General features: G+C 38.5%; 1 protein-coding gene across 1 annotated transcript in view; it reads right to left on the reverse strand.

Moving 5' to 3' along the window:
• Positions 1–5,980: 5,980 nt before the first annotated feature.
• LOC126375010 (claspin-like) overlaps positions 5,981–16,546 on the reverse strand; it is a 30,860-nt gene continuing 20,294 nt past the window's right edge. The window contains exons 17-21 of the mRNA XM_050021846.1: positions 14,180–14,322; positions 13,508–13,767; positions 11,712–11,860; positions 9,183–10,892; positions 5,981–8,788 (exon numbers count right to left, since the gene is read on the reverse strand). Of these exons, the coding sequence (XP_049877803.1) occupies positions 9,192–10,892; positions 11,712–11,860; positions 13,508–13,767; positions 14,180–14,322 (2,253 nt within the window). The 3' untranslated portion in view covers positions 5,981–8,788; positions 9,183–9,191. The remainder of the gene's footprint in view (positions 8,789–9,182; positions 10,893–11,711; positions 11,861–13,507; positions 13,768–14,179; positions 14,323–16,546) is intronic.

A 16,546-nucleotide genomic window follows, 5' to 3' on the forward strand; every position in this document is an offset into this window, starting at 1 on the left:
TATTTATTTTAATGTAAAATATATAAGGTACCTAGTTGTATATACAGGTGTTAGTGACGTCGTACCGAATACAGAAGGGGATGATTCAGACCATGATTCTGAGTTGATATCAAGTGGAAATTCCTGTCGGAAAATTCACGAAAATAGTGGTGTCTTTTTTAAATAAATATTTATATTATAAAATATTATTTAATAATTATTTTTAGTTCCATACTTTTGCGACGGAAAATTCCACTTGATTTCAACTCAGAATCATGGTCGGAATCTTCTCTCAACTATTTCGTTACGATGTCAATAACACCCCGTATTATCTAGTAAGGACACTCAGTCTGGATTATATTGAGCTAAAAGTAAGACGTGTATTTCATTCCTGCGCCCGCCCATGTTCTACACATCATCGCAAGATGAACTACTAACTACTACTTACTACTATAACTGTGAAAACCCATACAACTCACCGAGCTTTGTGATAGTTTCTATGTTCTGATTCTACTCCATCATGTTTGTGAAGACAACATTATCTTTATGCTTTACATACCTGGAACCTACACCCAGATAATCCAAGTTCAGCAAAGCAGTACAAAGAACATTTCCAAGCCCTCCTGTCCCAAAATCCAACAGTGTCCGGGGATAGGCAACCCTACCGAGGGTTGCAAGGACAGGACAGGCAAGGGCGGACGGACGAGGGGTCGGCGAGGGCGCTGCAAGGGTACGGCATTGAGCCACTTCACTGCATATCTACGTATTACGAGTACTTACTCTCAGTAAGTGACAAGGTTATCTAGGTTTATATCTTGACGAGAAAGCAGTGTTTCTCTAATCCTTCATACGTAACATTCACGCCCGTAATCCTTAATGGGGTGAGCAGAGCTACAAGTAATAAGAAAACAAACTTATAAATACTGTTGAATTATGAAGTCTCGGATAGATGTGATGAAACTTATGGTGGCAGGTAACCAATAGATAGAAAGAACACGATCCACGGTCGATCCTTACGACAAGTTGGAAAATGAACAGCTGAAGATGGCTGAAACTACGGTCTATGATTTATTCGCTCCCAATCCAGCACAGAAACATTAACTTGTACTTATTGTAATAAGGTAAAACCGTAGGTAAAACCACTATTTTCTTATAATTTGATTTCCCGACGTTCAACAGCAGCGACGCGACGATCGTTGGGAATCGAACCCAGCTTCTCTGAAAACTAGAGGTGATCTCCGCCCGTCAAGTAACAAAAACTGTGCTCTGACGTATCCGCGTTCCGTAAGCCAGTAAACGTGTTAAGGGCATAAACCCAACGAAGTGTTTATGATTTTTTTTGTGAAATAATACTTTACCAAAAACACGACGCGAGATATGGCCACTGTGGTACTGGTAAATACCACTCACCTGTACCTAAAATTAAAAAGATTTTTTTTAACTCATGTTACAGTCTTTATTCGCGCCAGTTATGACTATAATGGCGGGCAGGGTGGGAAGACAACTAGCAGCCACTCTTGGTATTAAATTAACTAGCAAAGTTGCCATGTTTGGTCTGGGACATTCAGCGCTCCCCATTTGTCCGGCCAAATAGTTAATGCCATCTACGGCAAATTAAGTCACGTCAAAAAAAAAGGTCTGGGACCATTGACGCACCAACCTGGGAAGACAAGCTTTAAATGGGTCATGCTGCTTATCATGCTAGGAGCATTTAGTAAAATTGAACTGGGACAAAACCGCACACAACTATATATACCTACGCATGAGAAGGAAATCTGCGAGGTGTACCTGCAGTTTACAATATCTTCACAATAACCACAAGTGACTGCAAGTTCTGACGTCAGAAGAGCCTACCCTAACAGTGGTTGCAGGAGCGACTTTATGAAGGTAGGTATTATATAAAAGAAGTGAAGTAAATGAGCATTGATATCTATTTTCCGTTCAGAAGTGTGTGTTTATCAGTTGGCTTATATTTACCAAGAAGCGGCGAGTGTCACATAGTAGGAGGTTCATAAACATGTTTACCGCACTCGCATCCACCGCCGCATATTCTGAATTTGTTTTTCTCTCACAAAAAACACTACCATAGGTATTGGATTATTACACACCTTCATTGCCTGTCTTACTTTCCCACTAAAGTTTTGGCAGTAAGCGGCCGAGATTTTTTGTTACACAACTAAATCTATTCTTTCCTATTACCTATAAATAGTGAGCAAGATTTGGTTTGATTAAAGCTCTAGTTTATTTATATTCGTGTAACGTATTTGGAAAAGTTGTTATAAATCATAATTTGTAAGAATTTGAAATTCGCAATCGTCTTGTGACATAGATACCAACGCCATCTAGTGGTATCAAACCGTATCGCGATACGAGTTTCACAGCGAGGCGTAAATAATGAACTTTATAGGTATTTTATCTAGAATATTGAGTTCTCTATGTATATTGTCCACATAATATAAAATATCACGCGTATTTCCCACAGAGGTAGGCTGAGATCAAGGCATTATACTTTACTGACACACCATTTTCGCCTCAATACGTTTTACCTACCTAACTACATTTTAAAACTTATTTATTTATTTATTTAATTAGTACTGCCACATGGTTTACATTTATGCATTATACTAATTAACTCTAATTATATATATAGAGATCTGATGTAAATCACAGTTACGGCGTACCTAACTTACATAATATAATTGTCTTAAAACTTTATAGTTATTCTCCTAAGTATTATTAATTTTATTGTTACTTATTTTGTAATTTATTTTACCGTACTTCTAAACAAATGTAGAATAGTTAGGTGTCAATAAAACTATATAACACGCTAGGCATACGCGTAGTGTCGCGTAATCAACTAGTTGAACTTTGTAGGTAGTTTTATTTCATACAATAACGTCCATAAAACGGCGTTGTTATAGCGTAGTTTTCCTCAAATTCATTCGCTACACAATGGTCCGCTGGTGGATTCGATCCGACCAGCGCGGCGAGCGGTGAGCGTGGCGCAACGTCGGAGGCCGAGCAACAAGTTACATAAAAATACAAGTCGACTGCGAGCGGCGGAGCTGGCTACCGGTTGCTACACTCGACAACGCCACGGGCCTTCATTGTCCACTCTTTACTGCCCAACCGTACACGAATAACTCACGACTTCTAAAAGATCTGACAATGACAACAATGTCAATGCACCGCGTGTTAGGACTTCTGAAGGATAAAATGTAGGCAGAAACGACGCGCTGCGAATTGGGTTTTCTCAAGGTTTTCTACATAACAATCTATGGGATAGCATAGCAACTATTTTTTTTAATTATACGAACTAGGTACGTAACAGCACCAGCATTCCACCAACCTGTCCCTGATCCGGTGAACCGAAGTGATTTAGTTGGAGCTCGACCGAACCTCTGCTTACATTCAGAGCGTGATAAGCTTCGTAGCGTCGTAGAAGCAAAACAGTGCGTTCCGAGAACCGTTCATTATCTGTGGCGGCGAGTAGATCGTAAACAGCGAGCGGGTGACACATCGCGCGTGAATCACAGGGACTGCGCGTGAGTTGGTTCCTGACGTCATCGGCGCGTCGGGCACTTTCAAACTCTAGGGATTTTTTCCGCGATGTTTTAAAGATTGTGGGGATGTCCCTTTTCAACTTCAATAGCGATTTATGTAATATTGTCCACTCCAACATGATGAACCCTTATAATGGGCGTCAGCGAAGAAATCTATTCCAATGAGATTCGTTACTAAGCATTTGTCCTCCGATTGATTATTTATTTATGTCATTCCCACCTCGTCAAGGTTCAGGGACGTGAGTTTATATTACTTATTTTTCAAATAAGCGTAGTCACCTATATCTTTCGGAAAAAAAAACGCATTACACAAAAGAGAAAAAACCACTGTGTGAGAATGAAAACCTTTTAAATACAATAACATTCAGTAAGAATGAGCCACGAAATCGGCGCGTAGCGGTTGTCGCCCGCTGCGTTCCGTTCCCTGACCGCAATACCTGCGCCCGCGCTGCCTTTGTGTCCATAACCTCCACATCACCTCTGCCAGTTGTTGGTTGCGCCGAATTCAGAGATCGAATCACGGTCACAGGATATTGACAAACAGTAGAAATAAAGACTCGTGTCCACTAGGCGACATTTGTCGAGGGACATGTCCCCCCCGCAGACAGCAGGCGCTTTCGGACGACGGCAAAGTCGTTCGATGTTTCGTGTGCGTCAAGCTAGCGGCCTCAAAAAAAAAATAGGCACGAAAAAATAATTTGACCATACCAAAAAATAGTACTCTTATTGAAAAAAATAGTACCTGTTGTAAAAAAATTAGTACCATCACGGTTCTGGATTTATAGCCATGTTTTATTGCACTTGCTAGCTTGACGGTGAGCGAAATTTGGCGAGAGTTAACGACAAGGTCTTTCGCTTTGATTTAAACGCCAAAAAATAGTACCGAAATAGTACTCACCCCCTGCAAAATACCGAAATGAGTACTTCAACGGTTCCAAAGTTATAAAGGCAGTTCTTTGATCCCGCTGGCTTGACGTTTTGAAAATACCTATTATCTAGGGAACGCTTGCATACTTCAGTTTGTAACTAATATCAATAAACTCGTATGAAATAGTACTCCCTACCATCATAATTTGGACCTGATTCTCTTTGTAGAAATATGTCAAAAAGTCATTATAACCTATGTCATACATTTATCAAGACAGGTACAGTCGCGAACAAAATTATTACACATGTTCCAGAAGAATGTTGTCAGATTTTAGTATTTTTTCCCCATTTTTGGGTAAAAATTGGTGAAGTGCCAGGATTGTCAGATGAAAGTAATATCATTGTTGAAACTCTTTGAGTTATTCTACAAATACTGCAAATTGTTTATTAACAAACACTTCGATCCGTAACAAATTGAACATAAAGGTATAAATTATAAAATAAAACAGTAGATTAAAAATGTATTATGATGTATTAAAATCACAGATTGTTTTCAATAAGAACTAGACCCATGCAGCCATTTTTTATTAAAATTATTGCATATGGGTGTATGCAATAGCAATTTTTTGTAATAGCAACACTCTGAAGTGCAAAGAAATGGTAGGGTAGACCTCCAAAATGGCAATACTGGCGATGGCAATACTTACGAATAAATTGTGAGGTTATGTAATTGTCTACGTGACTGTATCAACAACAAATGTATGGCATAGGTTATGATGATTTTTTAACATATTTCTACAAAGAGAATCGGATCAAAATTATGGTGGTAGGAAGTACTATTTCATACGAGTTTATTGACATTAGTTACATACTGAAGTATGCAAGCGTTCCCCAGATAATAGGTATTTTCAAAACGTCAAGCCAGCGGGATCAAAGAACTGCCTTTATAACTTTGGAACCGTTGAAGTACTCATTTCGGTATTTTGCAGGGGGTGAGTACTATTTCGATACTATTTTTTGGCGTTTAAATCAAAGCGAAAGACCTTGTCGTTAACTCTCGCCAAATTTCGCTCACCGTCAAGCTAGCAAGTGCAATAAAACATGGCTATAAATCCAGAACCGTGATGGTACTAATTTTTTTACAACAGGTACTATTTTTTTCAATAAGAGTACTATTTTTTGGTATGGTCAAATTATTTTTTCGTGCCCATTTTTTTTTTGAGGCCGCTACCTTGACGCACACGATGTTTCGGGAGACACGTTTGATACAAAAAGGGAATCTGGTAAACTGCTCCGAAAGTACACATGTGGCCTAGTGGACACGAGGCTGTATACACCTAAGTACAAAGCGTGTAATAGATTATAGTTCGGTAAGAATAAGAAGCTATGAAATCAGGAATGACTAATTATAAAACCTTATTCGATCAAATTTCGACTATTTAGGCATTTAGCCGATACTTAAATAGGTAAATTTCACACTATCACTTCATGCGATATAATAGTAAAATTTGCTCTAATGTGTATTCCAGTAGACTAATGTTCAGATGTTTAGGAAGTATAAATAAAACATGTTCTAAAAATTCTACATCCAATATATTTAACGTCATAAGTGGTGACAATTAAAATTAATACATTTCAATTGCGTCGGAGATTTGTTCATTTTTACAAAGAAAATACATGGACTTAAAATAATAATTCTTAAATTATTATCTATTTTCCATACAACCGTTATGTCCAAGAGCCGATAGAGGAATGGAAAATACAATCACTCTCAACTGTAAGACCCGACTGATTGGCTCGCGGTCTCCAATCCCGGAGATTCACATCACAACTAAGGCTAAATAACTTAAATAATCAAAAAAAATGTAACCAAACATATCAGTCACTGCGAAAGTTGAACAAACTGTGCTGCAAAGAATCTCAGTGATGTATTGCGGCGTTGGTTAAAAAAATATCTGTTCACAAGACCATTTTTATAAAGTACTATCTGATACTGCGAAAAATTAGATAATATCTAGCCATGAACATCAATTTCAGCAACCAATTAATAATTGACATGTATCTCAACCACAATTTATGAAGTAAAATGTTCTAAAAAATAAAAAGCATCCAAAGATTGACCCGAGTATCAAAACAATACAGTTTCATTTAAAGTATCGTGATAGGTTAAGCTAAGCTATTCGAAATAACGGTTGACTAGAAAATAGTTTTGAATCAGTAAAAAATCAGTCTAAACAAAGTAGTTCGTGCTTCCATTTGAAGTTGGTGTATGAAATCGTATCCACACTGTACCTTCCCTTACATAGCCCTAACCCTTAAGAGTTTAAAAAATAAAAATAACATAACAATTACAAAATAGAACCAACAAAAATTTTTTTTTTAGTAAATCAGTCAATTGGTAAAAAGTGTAATACTGCAAAAATACAGCTTGAGATTACGCAAGATATTTGACTAGCACTAGTCGTAGATATCATTAGTTGTCCTTAACAATACATTTGATAATTGGCATTTTTGGAGAAAAATGTAGTCTATCATAGGAACGTCGCCCGTATACAAAGCTACTATGCAAATTTTATAACAGTCTCTCCCCTTCTGTGCAACGCACGTATATTTTTACAAAGATATCAGATATAGCACAATTTTCAATTTGTGCATATTTAATACTACAGAATTGATGCAATCAATATTTACAAAATGATTACCCTTCTCTCCTCGGATCGCATCCAGCATCCAGCACAGCCCGATTAAATTACTAAGATAGCGGCACAGAGATTTGCCTGATTTGGTAATAAAATTTGGGATCCTTTATGGATGTGTTTTTATCCTAATGTTAACGACAAAATGGTGGAACAATTGAGGTATATATTGCCCCCTCTACACAATCGGCGACTACAGACGAACGCGATCGGCATACTCGGCTGTAAAGGCCGATCACTTCGTTGTTTGATCATGCTCGCCCGTAGTCGTCGTGTAGACGAGGCATAAAAGTAGAAGCATTCCGTACTTAAGATATAAACTGTCAAGATCCGAGACTTGGTCCGTCTTGACGCAATAATGTTCGCAGGCAATGAACACATCATCAGACCTCCCTCGGCGCCGCTAGTTTAATTTACAAACAGTCTTCAACTCGTTACAATATCACAATTAATGCTCACACCCAACTTCAAAGGAAAGCGCGAATTTGGCAGTGGATGAAGTTCAGAAAATACAGTTATACATACGATAATTAAGAATCACAATACAGTTATTACTTACGAATAAAACTTACCTTATTCAAAATACGAGAAACGACGACAGACGGCGTGCGCTGCGCTTAATATAACTAGCACATTATTTTATAATATTTAACTTAAATTGCGTTAAATTAACTTAAAATGAGTTATTGTATAAATGTATATTAAATGCATAGTTATGTTTTTATAATAGCAAATATCCGTAAACCTATGATGAACAATACATTGAATACAAATATGCGTGTAACTTTTGTGATCCTTTTGTGGCCTCCTTTTATCATATTATGTGATGAGTATGTAGTATCATTGTGCTTGGGCGAAAAAGCAACCAGTCTTTTGTTCGTCTTGGCCCGATTTAACACCATTGCTAGTTCACTGGACCTCTGAAGAGAATAGTTATGTGACAGCAGTAGAACGCTTAATTAGATACGATTTGCATGACCGGAGTACATAGGTCGATTATTTCAGATACACGTTTTGAAATCACATAGGTACCTAAATTAGCCAGCTTTGATAGTGGATTTGGCACGCGCGCAGGTTGGCATTGGAAGACGGCGAAAACATTATTCAATATAAATTCATCGAACACAAAAATCTGATTGTAAATGGAGTTTAATACTGGCCAATTTGAAAAGGCGAACTATTTTAAAATCAATTTAGTTGTAAAACTGTGGACAGAGTTTAACTTTCCTTCGTGACTGTACATTTAAGATATTTTCAAATATATATTTTTTTGTATATTTGTCGTAACTTATGAAAATTAGAAGTAAATAAGTACGGTGTTTCAAACTTCATAATGATGCGATGGAACTATTAAATTGTAAATTGACGTTACGAGACTTACGAGTATAACTTACTGGAAATTCGTTATAAGCTCATAGTACAAATTAGCTTTTTCTTAACGATCTCCTGTTCCCGTCTTTTTTAATTTACAGTGAAACTATGTATGAATGTACGTATTGTGCTTTGTAATAGTAAAAAGGTAGCGCTCACCGCCGTCGTCACGCGGTACACAGTAAAGTTCAATAATTCAATACACATATAAACTAGGAAGTGATGTCAATGTGGAAGCAACCTCAGTCTTGTCTATCTTCCGATGTGAACCGACTACGATACGACAACCCGCTCTTCCCAACCGTCCCGTCACTGGAATAGACAAAAAAACTAATGTTACACACATAATATGGTCAACTACTGGCCACGCCAGACGCTCTAATAAGTCTGCATACTTAAACACTAAAGAATGATCACTGCGAACTCTTTCGAGCGATCAAATTTAAGGATCAGCCAAATAATCTGGGTATCAACTTGAGTTAATTCCTTGACAATTCATAAGTAATAAAGTCAACTTAAGCTGCCAAACTATCCAGTTTTGTAAACTGATCAAGATTCTACGGTTAGTTTTTAAAACGCCATGATTCGAAATCAAAGGATATATGTTCAAATTAAGGATACCATCGGTGAGCAGTAATTTTTGTATAACTTGCTTTGGTTACAAACGATACAACGATACTTTACAAACAAAACAAAGCACACTTACCAAGTTATCTTATGCTTCTGTAGGCTGCTCTATTGGATCAGTGCGGGGTTCGTCGGTGGTAACGGTCTTGACTTTGATGTCGCTCACCTCTGCGTCTGTCTTGCAGTCGCCCTGTCCCTTCTCACCATCCATCGAGTCTCCATTAGAACCGTTCACTTTGCCATTGCCATTTTCCACCGAAAGTCGTGCGTTTAACTCCTCATCCTTGCTCGCATCTCCATTCATAACTTTCTCAGTGTTCCCGTTCGTCGCATTACCGTTTAGTTGTGGCTCCTTCACCTCAGCATCTGTGTTGTTCTGTGGTGTAGGTTCTGCAGCTTTTACTTCCTCGACGGACTGCGCTTCTTCTTTAACAGGTTCAACTGTTTTCGCCTCGTCTGCTACCTTTTCAGTTTCTTTTGCTTCTGATACAGGTTTGACCTCTTCAGTCACTGTGTCTGCCGTTTTATCCTCTTCTTTGTCTTTTGCTGGTTCAACTTCATTTGATTTTACATCTACACTTTCTTTGCTTTCGGATTCTACGTTTTGCGCTTCTTTTACTTTAGATTCTCCAGGTGTCTCTGCTTCTGTATCCATGGGGCTGCTTTCTGCAACTTTTTCTTCAGTCTTTTCTGTGTCTTTTTCCATTGGGCTATCTGTAGATTCCACTGCGGTTTCTGCGACTTTCCCTACTGGGATTTCTGTTACCTTTTCTTCTTTGCTTTCTTCAATTTTTTCCACTGAATTAGTTACGACTTTTTCTTCTGTGCTTTCTGTTACTTTTTCCACTGAACTTTCCTTAACCTTTTCCAATATGGTTTCAGATTCTTTTTCGACTTTACTTTCAGTTTCTTCTACTTTTGTTTCTTTTTCTACTTTAGTTTCAGCGACTTTTTCTACTTTATTTTCTGTGGTCACTTCTTCGGGAGTATTCTTATCTGTAGGACTAGCTTCCTTTACGCCATTCTCTTCTACATTAGCCTTTTCGGATTCTGTCATTTCTGTTACAGTGTTCAAGTCAATATCTGCGCACTGTTTCATTTCGATTTCCAATTCTGAATCTAATATTCCTTCGACAATATCGTTCGTATCTGTATTTTCAGTTTCCATAGTTTCTTCGGCAATCGTATTCAAATGCGGTTTACTGGCATTACTTGGAATGTTGTCGATGTTGGTGACATTATTTACTTTAGAGAGAATCTCGTCGCATTCCTTCTCTAATACTTCGCCGACGTTTTGTAACACTTCCATATCCGCGTCTGGTTCTTCTACAACTGGCTCAATGTTCTCAATAACCTCGGCAGCATCAGACAACGGCTTCTCAAGGTCTACTATTTCCTCTATTTCAGTGATTGTTGTCTCTGTAGCGGGCGGGGTCTCCTCGGGCACGGGGACATCAACGCCCTTGCCATTTGTTAGGGAAGATTTCTTTGTTTCAGTCCCTTTCTCTTCAGTCTTTTCCTCTTTCTCCTCCACGACTGGCTCCAGATTGCACACGGAAGCAATGGAGGTGGCTTCGTTTGAATCCAGCTCCTCTACGGTGACTTGTTCATTCATCGGGACATCGTTCGATCCATCATTTGAGGTGCCATTGTCTTCAACCTCCATTTTCTCTGTTTCGGCTTCTTTTTCTACAGCTGTCTCAGCAGCCGCTGGCGGTGCTGCCTCAGAAGAAGCCTTCACGTTATCTTCTACGTCAGTCTTGAGGATTTTAGCAGGTGTTTCGGTCTCCTGAAACGTGATAACACTAAATTAGGTAACGATAATAATTATGTAATACCAATTTCGTAGCAATCACATTCTGCACATTCAGCCAAAATCAAATAGACCTGTTCGCACTGTTTCGCATAGTACATTTTTGCACTGTTTTCATGAGTATCAGTCAATGTATTTTTACATTTAGAAAATAAATAAAGGTATAACGAGCATGCAAAACGCAAGAAAACAAACTAATTTAATTTGACAATCTTTATTTGAGAGAAACAGTATTTACACAGAACTTATACAATATGTGTTAGTATACATAGATCATATAGTCTTATATATTCCTAATAACGTAACTTAATTAGAAAACAAAAACTTCTACAACAACCAACACCACAAGCTTTAAACAAATAGAAAAAACTTTTTTCCCAACTTTCGTACAACAGATATAGGAACCATTTATTTTTGTCCAAGCAGCTAATAAAAACTATAACAAATCTACATAAATCCTACATACGATATCATTGCAATTGAAACTCTAAATAAATTATTAGGGCCTGTTTCAAAATTTGCAAATAACTGTCCAGAACTATCCAGAACTTCAATAGGTAACGGTGAAACGGGCCCTAAGCTGAAAGCAATAATGGAAGTGAGAGAATTGACCTGTGCTTTATATTGTGCTTGCTTGCTTCAGCTAATATGTTTCAATTGATTGAAATCACATGTAGAACTTTCTAATCTAAGCTACAGTCGGCCGAACAAACAACTACTCACCTGCATAGAGTAAACATATAGATATTTGTACTAGAGTGCATGCTAAGCGTGTGGCGGGGTATGTCACGGCACCTGGGGTTCCGGCTTGCGTTTGTTGGAGACGGTGAGCTCGGCCAGGCTGTGTAGCACGGGGAAGGAGGATGCCTCGGCCGGCAGCGGGGCATTGCCCTCGCGGCTGACCAGCGCCGCTTTCACGCCTGCCTCGCGCGCCGCCTCTGCCTCTGTGGATCGATGGTATCCATGGTTAGGAGCAAAGGGCAACGTAATGTGAATTTAGTTTGACAGTTTTGAAAATCTATCATTTTCTTATCCACCGAAAAAGAAAAAGGGAATCCACAGACAAAATTTATGGAACACACGTCAATTTTAGGCAGAAATAAAAAAAAACCTATTTTTTTTTGTCGACGTCCAACTTAATTCTGAGGGTTGCATATCAGTGAAATACCTATTTTATTCGCCGGGGTTATTCATCCATTCTCTCATTCATTTTAACATTAACAGTTGTCAATCATCCGTCCCTTTACTTTTCGGCGGATAAGAAAATGACGGGTATAACTTAAAATAAAATGAGGAGGTGTCTGCAGGAATCGGGGTTAATAGTGCCGTCTTTTTTACGATATCTAAGTGCAAGATGATTGCGCTAATTTTGGGTCTGTGCCTGTGTACCTGGAAAAAATAAATCGAAATAGTTCGACTCGGACGGGACGTCTCAAGTTTCTTGGGGCAGAAGTTTCAGGCAAATAAATGTTTTGATTTGAACAAAGCACATTGATCGCCGTCTAGAAAACGTGTAGAAATCTTTCTGGTCCCTACAACGTTTCACGAAGGGATATCTTCCATCTTTAAACGAAAGCTCATGGACATCTGTGTCCTGCCTGTATAGACTTATACGGTGCTCAGAACTTGTCGCTCAGTAAAAAATCAGAAATCCAAACTTAATAATATACTTTATTGCACTTAACAACTAGTTACATCACAAACAAGAAATGGACGTTTACAAGGGTGGACTTATCTCTAAGAGAGATCTCTTCCAGCCAACCCAGAGGTAGGTAGTATTAGAGTAACTGCGGAAGAATAAAAAAAGGTGCAATATATTAAGGTTTGCCACAGACCTATGGGACGCAATATTAAACACATGGAAATTCCACCATGCGTTACCAGACTGGAATATTTGAAGTGGGTTGCACAATTGTTCGTTTAAATGAAAACTGTGGACCAATAATGTTAGTGGGTACGTCAGGATGGAAACGAAAGCGAAGTAGACTCCGTAATAGATAGCATGACGACCTTATACATGGCAGAACCTGGATACCTAAATTAGAAATCTCTTCCAACAGTCAGGGAAATAGATATATCTGTCTTTTAGAGTTATAAGATTGTGTTAGCAGTCGCACCACATATCAAATGATAGCTGTCCCGTAACGTCCATGTTTGAGATATTTGCACCAGTAACAGGATATAAATATAACCTGACCCGAGAGAAGAATGCATAGTGTTATCTAAAATGTCATCATATCATCTTGCCATTCTAGCAGGAAAATTATAGATGATATATAGTTTTCCTCTAGAATACCAAGACAATGAAAGCAATATCTTGGAATTTTCCTGGTGTAAGATTCGAAAAATGAATCATCATTTATTAATTATTTACTATGCTGATATTGTTAAGGAAATAACACTTGTAAGTCGATCATGATATGTGTGCAGTACACATGCGGAAAGATCAGTGGTTAAATCTTCATCCCTGAAAAAAATGATTAGGACTGCTTACATGAGAAATGCGTATAACTTCATTAGCATACTTAAATTAAATACTAGATCATCCCTTCAAACCTTTGTCAAACGGGTGACAAAAGAAAATATCATACCTTTAAGAATATCAGTGAGAAACAGAACATCTTCAGGATTACAGCCGATCTTCTCAACAATATTCTTGTAGCTAGCAGCTTCCTGCTTGGCCCCGACGGCGGTGTCGAAGTGGCCCTCGATGTACTTGAGGAGGTCTCCGGATAGGGACTGGCCGAAGAGAAGTTTCTGTGCTTGCACCGACCCCGACGAGTAGATGTACACCTTCTGGCCGTCGACGGCCTGCCACGCATCTAGAGCAGCGGATACGTCGTCATATACGCTGGAATTTAGAAGTTTCATGTTTAATTGATAATACCTGATAAGGGTTATAATCGGAGTGATGGGGTTGGTAATCCACGTCACAACCCACACGATAAGAAGAAGATCGGAGTGGAGTCTTAGGAAAAGCGAGGATCCTATATTCGGTGCCCAACAGGAGACTCTAACAAGCAACAATTGTAGTAAATAAAGTATATTTGATTTGATCTGATTAAATACACTTTGTCAGGGGTACAGAAATGGTCGTTACCGGTGATTTCTTTCGCGATGATAAGGTACAAACATGGGTATTTGCCGTGATCACCATATCTATACATGTACACACATGTCTGTTCCTGGAAAGCACCCTATCGACGCGAAAGAAATCACTCACAACAGCTTGTGGTATATAAACTGAACGAAGTGCTACTTACTGTCCCTTGATATCGCCCTTGTCGTAGCCCTGCTTCCAGATGAGCCCCTGCAGCTGCTTGAGCGGGCCCGCCTTGCGGTCCGCGGACATCTGCCACTTGACGCTGCTCACCACGCCCTCGATCTGGTCCTCCTTCGAAGCATCCTGGAATACCAAGACGAAGATGATATCGTATGTATCATATGCATAGAACTTTATATCAAACATTCAAGTTTCTAGGCATGCAGTGAATACCATCCGAAGGAAATCCTAAATAAGGCCGCCTTTGCAAACTTCTAGTTTTTCCTTGTTACCTGTTCGAATCAAATCAAATATACTTTACTGCACAGAACTTAATTTTAACATTCAGACATAACACACGAATACAGAACAACTTGGACACCTGTTCTGTGTTTGTAAGTACAATAAAGTGTCTATTCAATCATTCATTCATTCAAATCAATCAATACATAAGTGTAAAAGGCAGTCTGTTTGTGCTAATCTCAAGAACCACTGAATGGATTAAAATTTTTATAATCTGTAATTCACTAAGAAGTTAAGAAGAGAAGGAGTCGTTAGACATGTTAAAAAGGTAAAGTTGTTTTAGTTTTGACTGTATTAGATACTATTTGTCTATGACGCAACACAAAAATGTGTAAAAAAAATAGATATTTTTTTTCAGCAACCAACCTTAAAATGATATGTAAGTCAAGGTAAATAAATACTGATAACCTGCAATCAATGAATATAACATACTACATATTCATATTTACTGGGGATAGAGCAAATACATTTTAACTCAGTTTATTGGGTTTGGAGATCTATATCCCAGAGGCTTTAGAGGTATGAAGCAAAAAGGCTTGCAATTTCTTTGCATTCTTTTTGGAATTTTCGAGTTTGCACGCATCACGAAGGTAACACAGTTTGGGCGAGACAGGGTGCGGTATCACTTCTCCCATTACCACATCTGCGGTGATGAATGTGGAGGAAACAAGAGGTGTATCAGGATCGAAGCAAATGGAATTCCATAGTCTCTGCTTACCCCGATGGGAAATAGGCGTGAGTTTATGTGTGTATATGTCTATAATCCCAACCGCGACACATAACTTTATTAATGAAAAAAACATTATTTACATAACAAATTAATGAAGTAATTAACTCGTAATAGATTATAATATTGTGTACGTACATTATCACAAGTGTTCTTAAAATAACCTACTTGACAGATAAAGATGAGACTTATTAAATCAACCTGTTTTTGAGTAAATTAAACGTACCATTCACAACTAAACATTTAGTTATAACACGTTCAGCTGCTATATCTTTCCGGACGGTCGTAAATAACCAACAGAGGGACTAACAACACAGACAACTTGATGAACCGTGATATGGTGATGATGGACTGATCTCCTGTCACCATACCATTCTCCGGACACTCCATAGAAGAATCTTGTTAACAACGGCCTCCTTGGTCGTCCTAAGTTTTGTTTTTTTAAATATATTGTAATATTCGTACGTTCTGTTGTTTTTAAAAATGACAGTTTTTCGTTCTTGGTTAATGAACCAGGCACAAATCCTGGAAACCACGTGATATCAATTATCTATGAGCCAAACATGAATTCACTCATAAAGTCGAATTTAATGGTTAAATAATTGGTTCATCATCATCAGCCCATTAACGTCCCCACTGCTGGAGCACGGGCCTTCCCTATGGATGGATAGGGAGAACGGGCCTTAAACCATCACGCGGGCCCAGGATTGATGGTTATTAACGACTGCTAATGCAGCCGGGACCAACGGCTTAACGTGCCTTCCGAAGCACGGAGGAGCTTGAGATGAAAACTTTTTTTGTGGTCACCCATCCTATGACCGGCCTTTGCGAAAGTTGCTTAACTTCAACAATCGCAGACCGAGCGCGTTTACCGCTGCGCCACCGAGCTCCTCAATAGCAATAATTGGTTAAATAGAAATAATGTCAATTAGTATAGTTTCTGCAACAAGCTTTTTTTCCTCGAAAGATTCACGCATTGTATAGTCGGGGAAAATGAAACAACTGTCTCCGCTTCACTTCCCATCGTTGAATAAAGAGCGAGCATCGTTGAGTGTCGTATGGTAAGAAAACTTACTTTCCAAAAGTGTAACACAGTGGAACGTCCCTAACGCTTTAAGGACCCTTCAAACTTAACTTTGACGTTTATGTATAACCTACTAGGAGATTAAGAAGGCCACATCAAAGCAATTCATCTAAAAAAGCAATATTGCAATTTGCGCATGTAAAAGTATGTGCACAATGCAAACAAATGTCATGTCATGATGTGGCCTTTTAACCCCTGTACGGTCACGAGTACTAATATGTATACACTTTGAAACCATGTCACATTAACTTTTT

The sequence above is a fragment of the Pectinophora gossypiella genome, chromosome 18 (assembly GCF_024362695.1).
Source record: "Pectinophora gossypiella chromosome 18, ilPecGoss1.1, whole genome shotgun sequence".
Taxonomy (NCBI): domain Eukaryota; kingdom Metazoa; phylum Arthropoda; class Insecta; order Lepidoptera; family Gelechiidae; genus Pectinophora; species Pectinophora gossypiella.